Source organism: Equus asinus, chromosome 11 (genome assembly GCF_041296235.1).
Source record: "Equus asinus isolate D_3611 breed Donkey chromosome 11, EquAss-T2T_v2, whole genome shotgun sequence".
Lineage (NCBI taxonomy): Eukaryota > Metazoa > Chordata > Mammalia > Perissodactyla > Equidae > Equus > Equus asinus.
The window spans coordinates 7,355,178-7,377,348 of record NC_091800.1 but is presented as its reverse complement, the minus strand read 5'-3'; the positions used below and the strand labels follow the sequence as shown (position 1 = coordinate 7,377,348).

Here is a 22,171-nt window from a genome sequence, read left to right as displayed (position 1 = left end):
GGGCCTTCGGATGGTTCCTGGTCTCCTGGCTCTCTTCCACCTCAGGACCGAAGACTTGCCAGCAGGGTACCATCCCCAGACTAAAGACTGCTTTGTCCTTTTCTCTTTGTTTGGATGTCTATGTCCCAAAGGGATGATATCTATCCCAAAGTCCTGGCCAAATTTCTCCTGGGGTGGGTGGGTGGGTGGGGAGGGGCAGGGTTCTCGTGTAAATGAGGCTCCCATTCCACTGTCCTGGTAGGTCAGAGCTCCCCAGTGGGTAAGCAGGTCTACCTTCTCCCAACTCTCAGGCTCAGGGGCGGAGAAGGGGCGATGTTTTAGCGACTACTTCATCTTTCCCTGATCCCCGTCCGTCATAAGCTCCTTCAGACTGATACAGTTGTGCGGTACACCGCGTATCGAAGCAATTGTACAGTGCATGTAAAAAAACTGAGGAAGATTTTCAACCATCCTTCAAAAGCTTGTGAAGAAATAACAAATGAACTTCTCCTCCTAGTTCCTCAGCTGTTCTTCCCAGGCAGCGAGGACTCTGATTTCTCGTGGCAAGTGGTCACTTAGAATTGGGGAAAGCCTCTCACACCCTGTCCTGGTCCTGGAGAGAGGCCTGCTAACAGTGAGAGAGCCATGGGATCAGAAACCTCTCTAAATCTAAACTCTGATTTCTTAATTTTACAAAACGATGTTCTCAACAGAAAAGGGCAAGTATATGACTAATAACCCCAAGGCCTGAACTCAGACCAACTGTGTTCCATGTTATAGAAGCTTCAATGGCCAACACACGTTGTTAGTAAAACTCCAGCTTCAATCAGTGGGGACTGGGGTTTCTGGGTATAATGCAAGTAGCATAGAAAAAAGGAAGCTCACAATGATTAGGGAAAAGATTGATATTTGTATACACATGAAGATTACGTATTATGAAATAATATTTAATAAATAACAATGAATATATTATATATAATAAATATTATTACATATTTATTACATAATATTGCTAAATAATATTAAACACATTTAAATTATCTATGTGTACATACTTCTCCAAATTTCTTCTTTTTTTGCTAATAAACCCTCAGCTAAGATCACATCAGGTGCCAAGGTTACAATATTAGCAATCACCTTGGAAGTCAGAGCACAGAAATGACCCCCCAGCTGGGCTGTTCCCTGGGACGAGGTTTTCCTTTTCCCCAGATCAAGCAGCTGCAGAGACTCTCAGGCACTCAGGGACCCTGCCAGGCTTTTCCCTATCTCACCCGGGAAGGGGGCTACAGGACAGCCCTGGGGGATGTGCATGGTGGGTGGCAGCAGCAGAGCCAGGAGTAACGCCTGTGTCCTGCTGGATGGAAAAGGAGGGGGTAGACCCTGGCCCCCAAGGACCACCTGTGGAGTGGACCTGAGATTCTCAAACTGTGTTCTCCATCCTCGGCTCCTCCATTGCGACCAAATGAGGCTGGGCAGTGCCTTCAGTGACCTCAGCCCCAGCAGCGGGAGTCTGGGATAAACGCCACGGTTGTCTCAAAGGACCGTTCGACTTCCATCTCACAGAACTGATGCACCTTCCTTGCAGACAGTTGCTAATTGGTTTTCGACTGATGGCCGGTGTTTACGTAGCAAGAATCAGAACCGCAATAATAACGATTCAACATCGACTAGGCGACTGTGCGCAGCGCTGGACAAGACACGGATGTAAACAGATGCTCCCTGCCTGCTCGGCTTGGTACCCAAATAATAAGGACAGACATGAAGGGCTTGGGAAACGCATGAAGATTCATGAAGTTCAGGATAGGTGGTAAGAGAAATAAGCATTTCGCGTTGGGTTGAATTTCTTCGTGCATTTTGGGGGCATTTTGTGCTCCATGATTGGGCTTCTGGAAAGAGCGAGTCTAGGGGAGGAATCTGAAGGTGGGTACGATTGGCTAGAATTTGAACTCCATAACTGCGACTCTAATTCTGCAATCAGCTCGAGGCTCTGTTGCCTGCTCTTGCCACGGAAAAGCTATGCAGCACAAAGCCAAGCCGGATCCGAAGTGGGTTAGGGTATTATGTAAGCCCTTGGCGGGAGGGGAGATGGTCTTCTACGTGTGTTCCTTTTGCAGCAGCGGCGGCAGCGGCAGCAGCGGCGGCGGCGGCAGCAGCGAGTGGCTCAGGTTGATTTAGAATACGGATGACAGTGGCCTGGCGCGAGCCCACGGCTGACGAAAGCTGCTTATCCCGCTCGGTTTCCATGGCGACGGGCGCGAGCAGCGGCGGCGGCGGCGGCGGCGGCGGGGCTGTCAGCGAGCGCGGCGGCGGCGGTCGCGCGTCCGCGGGGGTCTGCAGGAGGAAGGAGGAGGCCGGGGCCCGGACCCTCGCGGCAGACATGGACTTGCATTGTGATTGTGCTGCCGAAACTCCGGCCGCCGAGCAGCCGTCGGGGAAGATTAATAAAGCTGCTTTCAAATTATTCAAGAAGAGGAAATCGGGTGGCACCATGCCCAGCATATTTGGGGTCAAAAACAAAGGGGATGGGAAAGGCTCGGGCTCGACGGGAATGGTGAGGAGCAGGACCCACGACGGGTTGGCCGAGGTGGTGGTGCTGGAGAGCAGCAGGAAGGAGGAGCCGCGCGGCGGGGGCGACGGGGGCGGCGGCGGGGGCGGCGGCGGCGGGGCTCGGCCGAACCCGGGTCCCCCCAGGGCTGCCGTGCCCGGCGTGGGCTCCCTGGCCAACAGCTCGGTGGCGAAGTCACACAGCTTCTTCTCCCTTTTGAAGAAGAACGGGCGATCCGAAAATGGCAAAGGGGAGCAGGCAGATGCAAGCAAGGCTGGCGGCAAACAAAAGAGGGGGCTGAAAGGGCTCTTCAGCAGTATGCGCTGGCACAAGAAGGACAAGCGGGCCAAGGAGGAGGACAAGGGGGAGCGCGCGGGGGCGCCGGGCGGCCGCGTCCTGGTCCTGCCGGGGTCGCTCACCGCCAGCCTGGAGTGCGTCAAGGAGGAAACGCCCCGACCAGCCAGCGAGCCGGAGGAGCCCCGCCAGGACGCCCCGCGGGGCCCAGCAGGTGAGCCCGGAGGGGGAGAGCCGGCGCCGGCCGAAGTGCGGACCCGCCGAGAGGCCGAGAGCCCCGGGGTCCCTCACGCCGAAAGCGCCCGGGGAGAGGACGCCGCGGGGCATCGGCGCGCCGACACGCCCGGGGCACCCCCCGAGCTGGGCGCTGCGGAGGCCCAGACGGCAGAGGATGCTTCCAGGACAGGTGACGTTCCGATAAAGACCGTCCCCCCTGTCGACTCCGAGTGCGGCAGCGGCCGAGCGTCTGCCGTCCCCGACCCCTCCTCTGTCGACCCACCCTCAGACCCATCGGCCGATCGTATTTGTTTGATGTTTTCTGACGTGACTTCACTGAAAAGCTTTGACTCTCTTACAGGCTGTGGAGATATTATTGCAGACCAAGAGGACGAGGCAGGTCCCAGCTGTGACAAGCATGCCCCCGGGCCAGGCAAGCCAGTTCTCTCTAAAAAGAACCCCAGCGTGGTGGCCTACCAAGGAGGAGGGGAGGAGATGGCCAGCCCGGATGAGGTGGACGACACCTATCTCCAGGAATTCTGGGACATGCTGTCCCAGACTGAGGACCAAGGACAAGGGCCCCAAGAGGGAGCGGCTAAGGCAGCAGCAGCAGCACTGGAGACCAAGGTGGTACCTGAGGCCTCCAAAGATGCCAGGTGTGCAGAAGGGGCCAAGGACGTGTCCTTGGTCAAGCGCAGGAGGCTCAACCGGATTCCCATTGAGCTCCAGCCGAAGGAGGAGCCTCAGCACCCGGAGAAGGAGCAGCAGGAAGGAGTCCCCAACAGTGACGAGGGCTACTGGGATTCCACCACCCCTGGCCCAGAGGAAGACGGCACCAACAGTAGGAAAAAGGCGGGCATCCCCCGGGACAGCTACAGTGGCGACGCCCTCTACGATCTCTACGCTGATCCCGACGCGAGCCCGGCAGCCCTTCCCGCCAACGAGGAGACGTCCTGCGTGTCCCGGTTAAAGCCTGTGTCGCCAGGCACCATCACCTGTCCCCTGCGAACACCAGGCAGTTTGCTGAAGGACTCGAAGATCCCTATCAGCATCAAGCACCTCGCGAACCTTCCATCCAGCCATCCCGTAGTGCACCAGCAACCAGCCAGGAGTGAGATGCCCAGAACAAAAATCCCCGTTTCCAAAGTGCTGGTCCGCAGGGTCAGCAACCGGGGCTTAGCTGGGACCACCATCCGCGCAGCGGCGTGCCACGACAGTGCCAAAAAGTTGTGAGGTCTCCGAGGCCAAGGTGGATGGACCACATGTCAAGGAATACAACTTTCCCTGGAAATCACTAAAATAAGTTTTGTTTCCCCTAAAGAAAGGCTTTTAGGACGTCCCTGCTGCAGAGCCTGGACTGAGGAGGTCTTTGTGCCGCCAGTAGGGGCAGGATCCACCCGAGAGGGGGAGCTACACACGGGATTCTCCTCTCAAGATAAGTCCCTGAGAATTCTTTTCAAGCACTTTTTCTTTTTTACCTTTTTAAAAATCTTTTTTCTTTCTTTTTTTCTTTGATGCACTGAACACTCAGAGGCCACCTTTACTTGCCTTTGCAGAAAACAGGACATAACCAAACCTAGGTAAGCACCATGCCGTGATATTTGGCTGCCGTGGTCCACAGAGCCTGGAGGAACCACTGGGAGGACCAGAGGGGCCCTCCTCTTCCCTGACGCTTTCCTTCCTACCTTATTTTCCTTTTCCTTTCCAGGAAAAAAACGACCCTTTGTTGTATCACTGTGTGGGAAACACCTGCAAAGGTGAAAGAGCCAGGTATTTACCTGAGGAGCAGGAGGGGGATCATTGATGGGCAGAAAACTTGCCTTCTTTCAGTTGCTAGGTATGCAAACAGGTAAATACCGACCACTAGGACAACAAGGGAGAGTCTGGGTTGGTTGGTTTAGATCATTCCTTTGGCGAGAAATAAAAAGCTCAGCAGAGCACGTTTTTCCCTTTTTTTTTTCCACCCAGTGCAGAAATCAGGATCAGGGAAAGATTTCACTAAATGCCAATAGCCACAGTATTTTAGCATTTATAAACTCTGTAACCTTTTCATGTGTAGATAATGCATATTTTACAGTTTATTCAGCTGTTAACATTTTATAATCTGTCAGTAACCTCAAGTCTAAAATCTGGTTTTATAGCTAGATATGATAACTGTCCCCAAACCATTGATGTTCTTTTATGTGCTGTGACCAGAAGCAGTTCTGTTTTGTTTTATATGGGTTCTCTGGCTCTCAATGCAGAAAAAAAGATCTATTGTGTTGATGTGTCAGAGGAATGGTTCTGCCTTGTCTTGGGTAAGGGTCTATTCGTTTCTCACCCCCAACCCTGGTGTTCAGAAATTTGACCTTGGTTATAAAAATTTTGGATTCAACCATTCCTCAATATGGGGAATCCAAAATGAGGAACACGTAAAGAAAAACAATGGAAAACTATAGTTTTTCATGTTATCGGACTTCTGCTTTATAGACTTGTATCTGAGACAGATATGTTCAGAATATGACACTGGCAAGCTTACGTATCCTAAACACTTTATGCCAAGATTTTTTTGAAAAGTGGTTGACTTCGACACATATTTTCTATTATTTTAGATAAAACACTTATTTCAGAAAGGGTTACCGTATGCCTACTTGGAGTGATACACTGAATCAGTGCCTAGAATGCTATTAGTGCCCCATGATTATATCACATCCTCTTTGAAATGCACTTCAGTGTATTTAATCAGAAGACCCGGGCCTCTGCTGGGAGGTGCATCACGGTCTCGGGAAGGTTAGACACATTCAAGGGGAATTACACGCATGTAAATGCCACAAGCCCTTCTATGTAACTCTAGTTTTCCAGAGAGATTGCCCTAATAATGAAGTGATACTACTTTTGCTTTTAAAGTTTCTTCTCTGTTTTATAAAGGAAAGAATAAAGCAAGTTGAGTATATGAAAACCTATTTTAATAATATGGAGGAAGTAACAAAATGAGCAGACGTCAAAGGAAAACAGATTTGAGCCAGTAGCACAAAGCAGGTTGTTCCTCATTTTAAATTTATAATGATTTGATTAGAAGAGGTGGTAGAGATTTGCTGAGTTTCTTTATTAGTCAGATTACTGGCTTTTATTGCTTTGTGTCAGATCCTTAATGTTATTACAAAGTAATGTTTTAATGTTAAATTTTCTTATGTCGGTAGATGAAGTCCTGTACTCAGACAGAAGCACTCTGAATACACCACCAGGAACTCATACAGCAACTCACAGTTACACGTGCCCATGCACTCAGCTGTGCACAAACCAACAGACAAAGGCAGCTACTGTAAACCCAGAAATATTTTAGAAATTATTTCTGTCTTTAGAAAAGCAATTTAAATTTGATTTAACACTGATAGTACTATTTAGACTCAAAATACATTCATTTTTCCCTAGTGAATGGAAAGAACATAAATTTTATTCCTAGCTATAAAACAAAGGATCTTTATTTTCTTCTTGCACACTTTCCTGCAAGGGTTATTTTCTTCTCTGCATGGATTCTTGACAAAGTTATATTAGTTCATTTGTTCAATTGTACAGGAAAGTTAAGAGTATCTGAAGTACTAATGAGAATATTGTAATAGTACAAGCGGTCTATTTATTTGTTTTGTAAGCACTGGAACAAACTATGTTTGCTTTCACAGCTTGGGGACTTATTTCTGCATTTACACCACTATGCTGTGTCTTCTTTTCTAAGTAAAGGAAAATGTCAGCCAAGTTTATTTTACTTTCTCCTTCCTGTCAACCGGTTAGACAAGATTTAAAATGTTTTCTTTTATAATTCTTTTCTTCATATATTTCCCACGTTTTTTATTCTATATCTTTAAGAATTCCACCCACACCAGTCAAATGAAGAATTCAGGCAACGAATTAAATGGCCTCAATCACTTGATGGGAAATCCGGGCCAATGCAAGAAGAGTGTGTCTTAATCTTTTCCAACCACAGACAAGGGATAAAGTTGCTTTTTTGTGCCAAGGGCTACTTTCATTTATGTTTGTGAAGACTCTCTTTTAGAATTTTAATAGATTTACATTCCAATTATTAATGCATTATCTAATTTGGCCCTATTTGCTGATATTTTTAGGGAAAGGATTGGATATGGGCTGATGACAAACTTTCCTGTGTATATATGATTCTGAAATACTTGGTTGATTAAGTCGCTTTAGGCAAAGAGCTGGCCAGTGTAGAGAGGAAAAGTCAAATCAATTGTTGGCCCTGAATTTATCGGTCAGTTCAATAGCTCTGCATGAAGACAGCCTGGCTTTAAAACCTCCGTCGCACAGACGATGTTTCCTGACCCACTCTGCTTCAGCACCAATGGCGGTTGATGCTTTTAATCTTCCATTAGCACCAACTGGGAGAAATTTTACCACAGCATTTTTAATAATTGCAGGAGGAAATAGATTTTTATTATTTCCCCTAATAAACAATGGAATATAGAACATTAGGAACTTCCTTTAGATACATTTCCACAAATTATCTGCCAATTAAAATACAAAGTGTTGAATATCTGTGAAAATGATGCCTTTCTGAGTGTAAAGGGTTTACTCAGTCTCAGAAGTAGTTTTCAAGTATTTGCACTTAAATGAATATTCAAATAACCCTTTGCTTACACAGTTGTCAAGGTAAAGAGACTGTATTAGGTATCAAGATTTCTTTGACTGAACTTTCTGAGTTTTCATTATTTACATCTTTGTCAGGTTAAGTTTTGGAGACTTTTTACTGTCCACTTCTTTTGGAGAGATTGGGTAATGTGCTCGTGGTCCTCTCCCTTTGTCTCCATGCTGTTGGCTTAGTGCCCTTGGATAGCAGTACTGGGACCCTTGTCGCGATGGTAGTGTGTTTTGACACTTCTTAGGGGAACGTCTTTCCTGCTTGTAGTTGTACCAGACTTCTCTCCTGAAGTGTGACTATCTGGGCTTGGCCCCTGGGCCTGGCTTCCGCTGAGAAACGTTCCAATACATTCACATATACTTCACCCCGCCTTGTCATTCTTAATAAATTAATTCAAGAATTTTATTCTCTTAAACAAAGGAAAAGCATTGCTGTAGCCTCTTACCACTCCTGATGACCTGAGAATGCTCAGTTAAAAGTACCTGGGTGAAATAAGAGGAGAAACCCAAATACCTTGGCCTAACCCCCCTTCCCTCCCCCTTCTCTAGGCAGACCAAGGGATGAACACACTTCTCATTTGTGTACACTCTGCCTTAGGAATTTTGAATTTGTTATCCACAAATATTTATAAAACAGTTTGAGACCAAAAGGCTAGTATGGTAGACTGGTATTTTCTATGTAGCCATGTGGGGAAGCAAGAGGCAAGCTTTCACCTCGTAAAAAGAAGCAGGCTACAATATTGTCAGGTGGTAGGCAAGTGTGGTCCTTTCTTAAGGGCAGTCATTGACACTGTGACCCGTCTTGCTCTGAGGATGTTCTGACGGCTGTCGTGGATTGCTTCTCAGAGCCTTTTCACTGTGATGATGATTTAAACAATAGCCACTTATAAAGAAAGTTATTATCTCACTGCAGATAGTGTCTTCAAGGAGTCATTCAGAATGCTAGTTTCATGATTATGGAAAGGAGTTCCTTCTCAAACTGGAAAAGGAAAGATTGAACCAGTCACAAAGACTCCAGATCTGAAACTGGGCACATTTTATGACTGCTATTTACTTTAATTCAATGCAACCCATATTCCTGGGGCATACACTGTACCTAAATCTTAAGAAAAGCCCATTCAGTTTGGAGCTCACACATAGCTGTGTTGTAATTGGACTTTCTTAATATTTTTTAAAACCATCTTGATTTTATTTTATCTATCTTTGTTTTGTTGCTTATAGTTTGTGGGGTGGAGCAGAATGGCTGAGGTTGAACACGGGCGATGTGGATTAAGCCACACAAATTCCTCTAAAAATAATAATTATCATAACAATGATTAACATTTATCGAAGACTTAGTAAGTTCCAGTGATTGCTAGGAGCGTTACAAATATTTACTTAGTCCTCTTAACAGCCATGCGAGTTAGGCAAAATCTGCCTAATACGCCATCTTTAATTCACCCTTTTTGTTTGTCTCCATCCCATTCCATCGCTCTCTCTCTTTTCCCCTAGTCTTTGCGGCAGGGATGGAGAATCTTTAGTGACTCATGGTAGTAGGGAAGCTAAGAACTGCTTAATATCTTTCAGCAGAAGCAAAGCTAACCTATGTCAGAAGCTGAAAATGGTATTGTGTCCAAGACGGTGGTGCTCCCATTGCTCACAGGGAAACCTGCCACTGTCGCACAGTTAATGGGCTAACAATCTGCCTTCCTTTGGAGGCTCCTCTCTTTCTTGGGATTAACTTCAAACGTGTGGACAGAAATCTCTTCTGCTGTCATGGAAGCACTTCTTCCCTGCTGGGATGTCAGTCATTCCAAGCACCGTTCACTTGTTGCTTTTCCACCTTCAGCCCAGTCTAGGCTTGTTCTGGGCATTCTGTGTTATTGTTTGAATAGGAGCAGCCTAGGGGATCCCTGGCCTGGATACATTTCTGAGCCTCAGACATAAGCTCCTGTCTCTGTCAAAAGTAGCGCATCCTATGTTCTGTCTACAGCCATTGAATCCTGGCCTATCTTTTCTGATTCATTAATTCGTTCAACTAATATTTGTCGAATAGCTACAAATCGGTCACCATGAATTTGAGTATTTTATATTAAGTTAAAATTAATGTGTTAAGTTAAAATCCTGTGTGTCTATGCCATGCCGGGATGACACTGTGTACTTGCCTTTGCGTTGCTGCCTCCGCTGTTCACAAGAACCGTGCAAGGTGGGTGTTGGCTCCACTCTACAGAGGAAGAAAATGATGCTCACAAAGGTGAAATACCTTGTCCAAAGTCACCCATTTAATAAGAACGGACAGAATTTAAACCAGAAGTCTAACTCTGTAGCTCATGCTTTAATTATAATCCTTTTTTGGCCGTAGGATTCAATCTTTGCGTAACTTGTTTTACGTAACAAACTGATCAAAGTTCTGAAATGCAAGAGCCAAACCAGATTTTTGATTGTGGATACCGTTAAAACCATGACTATTTTAGTCAAAGGTGAACTTGGTTTTTGTAAGAAAAATTACTTGATGGCTTTTATATGTGCAAGTCTGGAAGGTAGATCTCGGAGTCTAGCAGGTTTTTTTTCTCACCTGGGCCAGTCAAAATTTTGGACCAGATTTACCAATTATTTTAGAGTTACATACTGGCAGGTCTGCATACGGATTTTATAATCTGATGACTGCTTTGTCAATAAGAAAACCAAAAGCAGTTTCAAGAGTGAACTCAACAGATTGCTGTCTGAGTTTTCTTCCACTCTGATTCTCCTGAGATGCCACTCTCAGCATTTAGGGAAAATCCGTTTGAAATTGCATCACAGTCACAATTAATGAGGTTATTTTACTAACACGTGGGCTGCCTACACTTGGTAAAATGCTTTTTTAATGAATTCTACATTTCATTTTAATGGGAGGTAATAGAAGATTTCAATAACAGATGGTCATTCTACTGAATTGTAAACTGGGGTAATTTTTGGAAATTATTCAATGATTGGGTAGGGTAACTCTTTGTTCTATGTGAGAAGATCCATTTTTAATAAGTTACTGGTTATTGGAGACATATTAAACTTTCCCACATACCTACCGAATCACTTGGTAACTCAAGCTGAAATACTAAAAATATCGGGTCAAATTGCATAGGGACATAGAGTAGACATACAGTAAATACTCATTAACATGTCATGAGTAGCCCCAGGTAGCCTGAAGGAATCAGTGAACCTTCTCGAATATCTGCATTACAACCATTTATCCCCCACTACACAGTTACGTCTAAATAAAGGAGGAGAAACTCTAACCAAGTAATATTTAACATTTTTATTGCTTCCAGGATAAATTTAACTGGACGTGGAGGACCTGATAGTGGTAGCTTTATCAAGAATATCAGGGAGAATGGTTTTGATGCTACAGGAAAACTCAATTCTTGTCCTTTTCACTTGACTCCAGCTATCTACCAGGCTCATTGCTAACTGCAGGTTTTGCCCAAGATATTTATATGAAATATCTCAGTGTAATACAGGAAATTGCAGGTTATTTGAAAACAATGATAAAGAAAACCCAAATGAGAGACTCCCTTTCTATAATTAATTTTCCTGAGAGTCAGGCATGTCTTTGAGGACAAGCTTTTGGCTGTATTATTTTTGTGCACAGGAGGAAAATTGTTAGTAGGTTTATATATATTATTTTTGTAATAGAATGTTAAACTCCCCCAAAACATCAAAAATTGTCTTCTAGAACTACTCTGTTTTTGAAACTTGTTTTAACAAAGGATTCTAAATAGCAATAGGGTCTTTTCTCCTTTCTCCACTCCAATGGTTTAATGGGATAGATGAACCAATGTTTATATTTTTAAACCTGTAAATATTTTATTTTGGGTATTTTGTATATTTGTTGATATAATTCCATTTTGTGCATATGTATCATTGTGCATGTTGCCGTTTTTGATAGTCACTCTTAATGAATGTAAGAAGCTTGGACTAATAGCACTTTTCTTGTTTCATTCAAACATCTTAAATTGAAAATACGACACTGCCATTTTAACTGTTGTGTTTAAGTCAGTCAATAAATTTCGTTGCTCCTTTACATTTAAAGTGATTTCCATTGGTTGTTATTTTTCCAGGATGAATTTTATTTCCGTCTTCTTCAGTTTTTAGAAGGTATACTAATGATGATGATAATGATGATGCAGTGCGTGTGTGTGTCTGTGTGGTTGGTGAAAATACCAATGGGGAGGCCCTTATTTCTTTCCACACTTTGTAAACAAGTGAAAAATTATTGTTTGGTTTGGGCAGTTGCCTTTTGAAAAGCTTATTTGTTATTCTGACTCTGCTCTGATTTCTGAGCCTTTTACTCAGAAAATCTCCATTCCTTGTAAGCCCATGTGAGGCCAGCCAATCGCTGTGGCTGTTAGGAACCAGCCAGTTAGAGTCTTTCTAAAGAGTTGTTTTCTGTTTTTACTTTGCTTTGTTTTGGGGGGTGTGTTTTCATTTCATATGTCTCATAGTTCAAATCCATCGTATTTTGAAACTCAATCTGAAGAATAATGAGGTTGTACCATTTTATGCTTAAAAAATAAGGATTAAAGACTGCATAAATTGTTTTGAAGCGTACCTCCCTTAAAATAAGCTTGTTCACACTGCAATTGCTTACATTTCTCTCTCTCTCTTTTTTTTTTAATGCTTTTCTTGTGAGGAAGATTGACTCTGAGCTAACATGTATTGCCAGCCTTCCCTCTTTTTTTTTTCCTCCTCACATCCCTGGTACATAGCTGTATATCCTAGATGCCAGTCACTCTAGTTCTTCTGTGTGGGATGCTGCCACAGCATGGCCTGATGAGCAGCGTGTAGGTCTGCGCCCAGGATCCAAACCTGTGTACCCCGGGCTGCTGAAGCAGAATGCACAAACTTAACCACTACACCACGGGGCCAGCCCCCACATTTCTCTTAAATAACAAGAAAAATTCATACTTATCTGTAGAACATGATGAGGATAAACTTCTAAAAGGAGATCTGATTTGTCACAGTAAATAGTCATCAGCAGAATCACAAATAGTGACATAAGAAATGCGCAACCCTCCACACTCTTTCTGCTCTTCCTCCCCTTTCTCCCAGCCCCTTGGTCTTCCCTTGTCTTCTTTTCTTTTCTTAGAGTTAACATAGAAGTCATCTCAAAATAACTTAACCCAGTCTCCCATTCACGAGGCGAGGAGGAAACTAAAGCTCAGAGCTTCTGGGAGACTGACCCTGAAGTCTTTGAGGTAGGAAGCTGTGGTAAAAAGAGACCAAGATTGGGAACCAAACGGAATCTGGGTTCGAGTTCTGGTTTGGACACTTATGAGCTCTGTGAGTCCAGGCAATCTCCTTAACTTCTGTGAGCCAGCTTCTCCTTAGCTTCTGTGAGTTTCCTCTACAGAATGAGGATAAGGAGATTTAATTTATAGGGTAGTTGTACCATTATTAACTATCAGAGAGATAGGTGTCTAAGGTATAGTATATTTTTTGTATATGCTAACTTAGCTACTTTTGTTAAAAAAAAAAGAGACATAAAAATTAAAACTTGATGGGTTGGACTTGAAATATTCTTGAACAGAGAACTTGCTTTGATGTAAGGTAGCGATCAATGTAGACTTCTCAGACAGGGGTGGACTTCTAGAGTGGTGAAGCACGCTTATATAAAAATGGGAGCAGGGGCAATCTTGAGTGTGTTATTCTGAGATACAAAAGCCTACATATGGTTAGGAGAGATGGGGGGAAAACCCTAGTCTTTGTGGAAGAAGTCAAGGGTAGTAGCTGAGTTAGTTGGGGAGTTGGCAGCAAAAAGAGCAAAGATCAGACACAGTGGTGGTCAAATCAGAATGGAGCTTACTCCCCAGATACCTAACATTGGGTCATCAGACACAGTGTGACCATAATGGAAGGCAGAGAGCTGTGTGGTTTAGTACAGTGGAAAGAAATCATTGGTGCATTTAACCTGAAAAAAATTTAACTATATGGGCTTGAGAGATAGAAAATAATTTAAGCGAGAGAGCAATTTCTTCTGCCATTTCAAGCAACGAATGAGCAAGGCTTGTGTTCTGAATTGGCCTCAGTTCCTGAACACTTGTCACAGAATGGGCATCCCTCTGCCCTGAGTGGGAAGTGAGATTCTGGAACTTAATGGTAACACTGTTTTCATACAATATGGCACCCAAACTCAGAGCAATGACATCTAGTGCTGGGTCAGAGAAACACCACCTATTGTGACACTGAGGCCACACTGGGCATATTGATGGATGGATGTCAGTCTCCAATGTGGGCTTTCACAGGGGAGTTTGAAAAGTATACGTAATTTTCACCTTTTATGCTATTTTCACTCTGTGGAGAACTTCAAGCTAAAAGTTTAGAGTCCTGAGGAAGCAACTGTGAACCAAAGAGGGGTGAAAACATGTATGTCAGAAGGAAGAGTTTAATGTCAAAAATCTAAAGCAAGAGAAAAAGCAATGGAAAACCGTTCCATCTATGCTTTGAACCCGCAGACTCCTGCACACTCTAGGATACGTTAGGCACCCATGAACAAGCAGCAGTGTTGGGTGACAAGTAATGTGATGGGAAAAGGGATATTCCAAGGAAAGAATAGAAGCAAGGGCAAAAGCCAGGGCCCTGGGCTGCAGGCACATCCTTTTCTCCTTGCTATTCCCAGATTTAGGCAGCAAAGTGTGTATTCATGTTGGATCAGGGCGTGGGTCCCCATTTCAGATCAGTCCTTTTATATTTTTCTGGCTGCTAGGTCTATGATTTGAGAGGTTGGTTTCCCTAAGATCCTTACACCCCATACTCTGGGTAAAGTGACCCAGAGTCACTTTAAAATTTTAAAATGCACATTTTAATAACTTATGGATCAAAGAATAAATGAGGATAAATATTAGAAAACAATTAGAAGTGCATAATTATGAAGCAATGTATTAAAACATGAAGGTACTTTGGATGGTTGTTCTCAGTGCCAGAAGCTGCCTCTGTGTCGGATCTGTTGTTCAGTGTGTGTAGGCACTTTTTGGAGGACTTTGGTTCTCTTGGGCAGCTAAGGGACAACTCTTGCCAGGTGCTCAAGTGCTCCCAGGTCCGAGGTCACAGTCTTGTTGCAGCTTTCCATATAATGAAAAAGTCATATCCATTATATGAGATGGTAAATGGATTTGTGCCATTTGTTTCGGCTCCACAAATATTGAGTACTTAATGTGTTGGGTTCTGTGCGAAGTATGGCAGGTGTCGGTGAGATACAACACTGGCCCCTCTGCTAAGGCCACTTAAATATCCCAATAAACTCCATGTGTGCAAATCTCTGTCTTGGTGTCATTTCCTGGGAAACTCCAACCTCAGATATTATTATTTCCATTTTCCAATGTAAAAGTGAAGCTTAGAGATCTTAAGTGTTTCTGGCAATACAGAAGGTTAGATAGAGTTAAAAAAATTTTCTTGACAGAACACTTAAAAATGCCAGACAAGATTAATTTTTATTTCTTTAAATGCATAGTTGAGTTATCAAGGAAGGGAGGCCAGTAACCCCTAGATGTAACTACTGATACTTAGAGGCCCAGAACTTTGGGTTCGATGGCTGGAGAATGGGCTGGGGAGCACAGAGGAGTTAGTGAAATCCACAATCAGAGGGGAAGGACTGTTGTGTGGGTCTTTGTTGGTCATTGAAAGATGAAGCGGCACAAAATCAGTAATGATAAAGATTTGAGCAACACATTTGGACATCTATATAGACCTGGACCAAACAATTAAAGAATGCACATGCTTTTCAAGTGCAAACAAATCATTTATGAAAACTGACTACATCCTAAGCCATAAAGCATGTCTTAACACATTTCAAAAAATCACTTCCATGCAGAACAGGTTTTTTCCCTATGATACAACATGCCAGAAATTAGTAGCAAAAAGATAGCTAAAACCACTCCATACATTTGGGAAAATTTTAAAGTGCACCTTTTAATAATTTACAGATCAAAGAATAAATGAGGATAAATATTAGAAAACAATTAGAAGTGCATAATTATGAAACTATATTAAAATATGAAATATGGCTAACGGTTAGAAGGAATTTTACAGCCTCAAATGCTTAGATTAAAAAGATAAAAAGGTGAGATTAATGAGTTAATAATCCATTTTAACCAATTATAAGAAATTAGAAAAAGAATAACAGAATAAACCCATAGAAAGTATGATTAAGAAGTAACATAGATAGGGCTGGCCCCGTGGCCGAGTGGTTAAGTTCGCGCGCTCCGCTGCAGGCGGCCCAGTGTTTCGTTGGTTCGAATCCTGGGCGCGGACATGGCACTGCTCATCGGACCACGCTGAGGCAGCGTCCCACATGCCACAACTAGAAGAACCCACAACGAAGAATATACAACTACGTACCGGGGGGCTTTGGGGAGAAAAAGGAAATAATAAAATCTTTAAAAAAAAAAAAAAAAGAAGTAACATAGATAAGAGCAGAAAGTAGTGAGACAGAAAACAAAGATACTTTAAAGTGGATCAACAAAGACAAAAATTGATTCTCTTGAAAAACATCTAATATTATTTATTAAGAAAAAATAGAGAGATGATATAAGTAAGGTTCAAAATGAGAAGATGGGCATAACTACAGTTGCGGCAGACATAAGAAGATAAAGAATGCCATAAATAAAGTCATGCCAATGTCGATGCAAATAATCCATAACCAACCTATAAATCAGAATTGGGGTGAGTTTATTATGAGTCAGAGTGAGGATTATAACCCAGGAAGGGCTTAGAAGGCGTTGCAGAGAAGCTTGGGTTTCAGTCTTATATCTGAAGTATAGTCTTATATTTTTTTAGAACAAAGAAGATACATTAAACACACCCAGGATACATTTTCAAAGAGGTATTCAGTTGCAAATTAGCAAGTCAACATGACCCTGATGCCAGGAAAGGGACTAATCTGGAGCATTACCAATAGGGTGTTACCAACAGGGCATAGGAGGGGAAGTATGCATTCTTTATCTCAAGAGAGTGCATTCCTTACTTTAATGGATAAGCGGATGTACAATGTATATTTGATAGGCCATAAGTCAGGCTTTCTAGTTCAAGCCGAATCAGTTTTGAACTCGAATAGCTACCCCATGTAACTCAATATGTGCAAATCTCTTGTCACCAATAAGTTTTAAAATTTAGACAAAATATCCATATTCCAAAAATAAATAAATTGCCAATGTGACTTGAAGAAATAGCTAACCTAAAAAGTCCTAAAACCCTTAGAGACATTGAGTTGGTAGTTGAAACTCTCCCTCCTTTTCCAAACAAAACAAAACAGTAAAACCAGATGGCAGAACTAGTATTCTACCAAACAGCTAACGACCAGGTAACTCCCATCTAACACAGCCTCTTCAAGAGAAAGAGGACATGTTCCCCAGTGCATTGTGTGAGGTTAGCAAGAAAGGAAAATTACAGACCTATCTCTATCATGAAATTCAACATTTCCGTATAAGCCATTAGAAACCTGCATCTAGCAGTCTGTGAAACCAACACTCATCACGATCAAGGTGTCGATGAAAATAATCCATAACCAATCTATAAATGAAAATTTGGGTGAGTTTATTCTGAGCTGAAATCTGAGGACCCTGGCCCCGGGCCTTTCTTCCAGAAGGAAATTTCTTCCCGAAGGAAGAAAGGGCAACAAGGAAGTGAGGTATACAGAGTGGTTATATACCCCCATACAGGACGTTTCACATATGATTGAAATGTCCCTCCCACAATAGTCACAAGATTGCCCTGTCAGCACAGCACTTGATGGACACAGCAGATAGTGGGTCTGCTATCTCGGAGGGCGTAGCAGGAGGCAAGTCTACTGTCTTGAGCTGGGTGGTCACAGGTGAGTGCAGCAATCAGTTTCTAGCCTAAGGAAAGATGCTTAATCCTTAAAGAAATGCCAACGGCTGGGAGGGGGAGGGAAGTTGCACCTTTATCTCAAGGGCCTTTGCTCTTGCCATAGGGAATATCTAAAGCAGACATACAATGCGTGCTCAACAGCCTCGGTCAGGCCCTTTTGGAAAGACAAGGTCAGGCCAAATGAGGTTTACACCAAATGTCTTCCTCATATACTCCAATATATCCTATTACTTGCCATTTTTATTTGTCAAAGGTGAGTTTATTCCAGGAGTGCAACTATGGTTCATTGTAAAAAAGTCTATTAATATAATTCACCAGATTAAGAGATTAAGGAGGAGCAAATCATATCTCAAAGCTGTAGATTCACATGCCTGAAGGCAGTTTTTAAGTTTCTTTAACAATTCCAGAATTTGGATACCTAATTCCTGCCTTGCTCTTGAAGCATTCAAACTCTTCAGGACAATGGGTTTCTTTAAACTTTAAACATTTTCTCTAGTAACATTACTTTAAGCAATTGCCCATATTTCATCCAATCTAAGATGCCGCAGATGCACCATTCTCTTATGTATCATAAAGGAACAAAAAAAACAACTGGCAATTATAATTGTTAGACACCACTGATTGAAAGATGCACCCAACTTTAGAGATAAAATTGTGAAAATGTGCGTCTTAGAATGGATGGGACATTGATGTACTTGTTAAAAATTTTAATAACAATATTCTTCCTTTTCACTTATCAGGAAAGTGAAGATTTACGTGAAAAGAGACAGCTATCTAAATGCTGGATCTACAGATACCAAATGTCCAGAAGTTTGGAAGCAGTTAATATTTAGTAAAGAACGCTATCAAATAGACACAATCAAGGTCTCAAACTTTAGGACAATTGTAGATTCCGTTTTGTACAGAATTATACACTGAAAAGACTCGCAGGTATACAGGGTTATTTTTAAAGCTTCTCACTTTGAAGAAAATGGAGGCCTGCACATTTGACGTCTTTGCTTCTTGTCTTTCTTCATCTAACAGGCCCTCCAAGTTGGCAGGCAAGAATACAGTGATAATCTAAAAAGATCTTTCTCTGTCAGCTGCTAGCTCCTCAGTGTTTCCCAGAAAACAAGAATTTCTCATACATCTATGTCTCACACTTCTTTCCAGATGGTAGTGTATGTCTTAACAAGCTTCTAAATCTTTCTTTTGCCCATGGGACTGCATTTCAGAAGACTCTTGACACATTTTGTTTTCTCAGTCTTGCAGATATGCACCAGGCCTGATGGATGACCATACCCACCAACACGTGGCTGCTGGTGGATGTCAGGTAAATTTCTTCTAAGTAGAAAGCCCTAGCAACGAGCAAGTCCAAGCCCAATATCTTTTTCAAGAGTATTGGTCTTCCTATAGCATGTCCTTCAACCTGTCGGTCTTTAAATAGCAATAAAAGGTGAAGTCCTACTTGACTCCAGTCTTTCTGATGGTCTGCAGTGACCCCACCTCAAGGACTTACATCTTTTAGTTGATCATTTCTTTTCAGACTATGTGTTTTGGTTTTAATCTTTCCTTCTTCCTGCCATCTTTGTTCTTTGTTCTCTTAATAACCTTTCATACTGACCTTTGGCCCAGAATTATCTTCCCAATGATTCATTTGTACTCCTTTAGGGGAAAATCCATATACTACCTACTTTTTCTGGGAGGCTTGTCCTGAGAGTCTTGCACTGATAAACTATGTTATTAGGGATTATTGTATGATAAAGAATTTGTCTCTCTTTGTTCCTGCTTCCTGGGAGACAACCTCTAAATCCTTGGAACTTCCTGAGTGATAGGAGTGTCCTTGTTTTTCATGGTGGACCCCTCAACCCACCTGAGTTTATGTTAATGAGGTGACTCAGGATGGCGACTGATCATGCCAGAAAGACCAGCCATGGGATTAGAGGACTGGGGCTCAGAGCCACATAGCATCAGCCTGACTCCTGACTTCCAGAGGGGAGAAGGGGGCTGGAGATTGAGTTCAACCTTGAGGCCAATGATTTAATCAACCATGCCTACGTAATGAGTCCCAGTAAAATCTCTGGACACTGAGGCTTCTCAGGTAGCTTCCTGGTTGGTGAACACAGCGATGTGCCAGGAGGGTGGCACATCCCGATTCTACAAGAGAGGGCACAGAAGCTCTGTGTCTAGGACTCTCTCAGAACTTGCCCTGTGTGTCTCTTCGTTTGGCTGGTCCTGATTTGTACCCTTTAGAACAACTGTAATTGTAAGGATAGCACTTTCCTAAGTTCTCTGAGTCATTCTAGTGAATTATCAAATCTGAGGGGGGGTCTTGGGAACCCCTAAATTTTTAACCAGTTGGTCAAAAGTGCAGGTGGCCTGGGGACTCCCGAACTTGTGGCCGGCACCTGAAATGATGGCCGCGGGGACTGTGCCTCTAACCTGTGGGATCTGCTGGCTCCGGTGGCCAGTATCAGAATCGGATTGGGGTATTGCAGGGATACAGTGAAAAGAAACGCTTCATTTTGTCAGGCCCCAATAAAACTTAAAAAATTATTTTCATTATGTTATTTACAAATAAAGAAATAAAAACTGATGCTACAGTCTCATAGTTTGTATGTGCAACTGCTCTACCAGCTACACTTGTTTCTTAGTTATTTTGTGAGGCGGTTTCAGTGAACCTAAAGAGTTACTTTTCGCCACCTGCTTATGTCTTTACCTGGCTATCCTCAGAAGTGTGCTTGGAGGAGCTGATCTCCTCTGCCCTGGGGGTAGCCCAGCAGGGCCTAGAGGGGCTGGCCACACCCTGGTTTTTGGATCCTCAGAGAGCCGCTTGGGCAGGGCATGGGAGCCTCACATCATCCCATGGTGCCCACAGCCTGAGAACGGAGAGAAAACCTGGGACTCCCTGCAGTGCTAGAAAGGGCAGGAAGGCGGTCCAGCACCCGCAAATCAACCTTAGTCACCTGCTGCCCAACGGATGCACAAAGCGGGGAGCTGCGAGGGGCGTGTGTGTTGGAAAGGTGCCAGGAGCAGGCCTCCACAGGGTGCAGGCAGGTTTGGGATGGGGCTTGGCCAAGCTGTGGGGGCCAGGTGAGCCAGGCCACAATCTCTCTCTTCCTGTTTAGGGTGCTTCCGTGTGTTCTTGGCCGAGGGGCACTTCAGTAGGAGTCACTATCTTTGGAGTGACTGCTCTCATACACGCGAGATTAGCGAAGGAGAGCTTCCATGTTGTGGAATCATTGATGTCAAAAAAGTCCACTGGGTTCAAAATCCGTTTGCCCCTATTAGAAGAACTTCCATCATGAAAGAAAAGGCAGAGCTGTTAACTTTTTAAAACTAATTTCAACTGTTATAAATGTTTGAAAGGTTTGCAAAATGGTTTTCAGTTTTTTATCACCCATTTGTGGGAACATGCTTTCTCCTTGACGGCATCTACTGAGAGTTAGAAAAGGAGCATGAAGCCATGTGAGGCTGAGACCTGAGAGAGGAAAGTCAGGAGAAGCTCAAATTTCTCCATAAAGTTCCTGAGGAGATTTTATTGGAAGTTTTATGGAAAGCCAATATTAAATATTTTCCCTGGTACTTCCTGTCTTATATTTCTCAGCATAACATATGATATAACATGAAAAAAAGCTAATGTTTTTCCTAAGGCGATACTAAGACACCCCCCCCCCCCCCACAACTCTGCATAAATACCGCCGTTTTCTATGAGGGCAAGCTTCGGGGTCCCTGTTTTCTCATAGTCACAAGATCGTGTCCCCAAACTCACATGATACTCACTCATATTTTCTGTAAACTCAAGATCATGGGCAGTAATTTGTTAGCCTCCTTATATCATATCAGAAAAATCGTTTTATATTGTTCCCTGCCCCAAGAGCTGTTAGATGATAACAGCAACAGCGCCCATATCATGAGCTCAGTGGATTCTAGTGTGATATGCACTAGCAAACACAAGCAAATACACAAGTTTAATACATTTTTAATTTTAAAAAATCAGCAAGCAATACAGTTGTGTTATGTTATGAATGTAACATGAGTGACAGCTGGGGTTCCCTGGGCCTCTGACTTTAAACGCCGCCCTGCAAACGGTGGGAAATCCAGCGGAGTCAGGCTGTGGTTTGGGGCAGGTCCCGTCAGCCTGCCCCCACGGGGGGCTCTGGAGCACGTTTCACACCAAGCCTGTCCCGCCTGGAGGCGAGGGAGCAGGATTTCTGTACTCCTCTCCACTCAGCCATTAGCTGTGAGACCGAGCACCTTGTTCTGTATTTATTGGCCATTGGTCTCTTCGATACACTGCCTGTCTGAATTTCCCCCTTTGTTTCCTTGTCTCCTACATGACCACACTCTCTCAGCTTCCCGGGACAGGCCAATTCAGGGGGTTTCCTAAACCATGTTTCCCCAGCAGAAATCTGGTGCCAGCTATTCAAACCATCTCCCCACTCTTGCTACTAAGTAATTAATAAAAGAGCGAAGGCAGAAGGCTGTGCAGATGCTCCCAGATCCCGGGGGGGCTTTTGGAGACTGCTCAGGTGCTGCTGCTGATAATGACTCAGAGCTGCAACATTGTCTGGAGCTCTGCCCATCGGGGGTTGGAGGTACTCTCCAGGCCTGCCGGAAGCTGCCCTCCTCCCCACCCCACCCCAGTGACTGCAGAGGGGCACAAAAGCTCTGCTCCCTGGGCTGAAG

The 22,171-nt window shown here is 43.6% G+C and overlaps 1 protein-coding gene across 4 annotated transcripts; it reads left to right on the top strand.

Annotated features, from left to right (window-relative positions):
- The first annotated feature begins 1,013 nt into the window (after window positions 1–1,013).
- AMER2 (APC membrane recruitment protein 2) lies at window positions 1,014–20,458 on the top strand. 4 transcript variants are annotated; one of them, XR_011506833.1, is made up of 2 exons: window positions 1,014–4,614; window positions 18,747–20,458. XR_011506833.1 is itself a non-coding variant. In XM_044777430.2 (2 exons), exon 2 carries the CDS (start codon window positions 2,162–2,164, stop codon window positions 4,265–4,267), a length of 2,106 nt encoding a protein of 701 aa, XP_044633365.2. In that variant the 5' UTR covers window positions 1,014–1,786; window positions 2,094–2,161; the 3' UTR covers window positions 4,268–11,710. The 4 variants fall into 4 exon arrangements, 3 of the variants coding, with proteins under 3 accessions (XP_044633365.2, XP_070376502.1, XP_070376503.1); XM_044777430.2 differs by lacking the exon at window positions 18,747–20,458 and having other exon boundaries at window positions 1,014–1,786; window positions 2,094–11,710; XM_070520401.1 differs by lacking the exon at window positions 18,747–20,458 and having other exon boundaries at window positions 1,014–3,224; window positions 3,396–11,710.
- The last annotated feature ends 1,713 nt before the right edge of the window (window positions 20,459–22,171 follow it).

Coding starts and splice junctions, on each gene's coding strand:
- AMER2 (XM_044777430.2), top strand. CDS start 2,162: ATGACAGTGGCCTGGCGCGAGCCCACGGCTGACGAAAGCTGCTTATCC.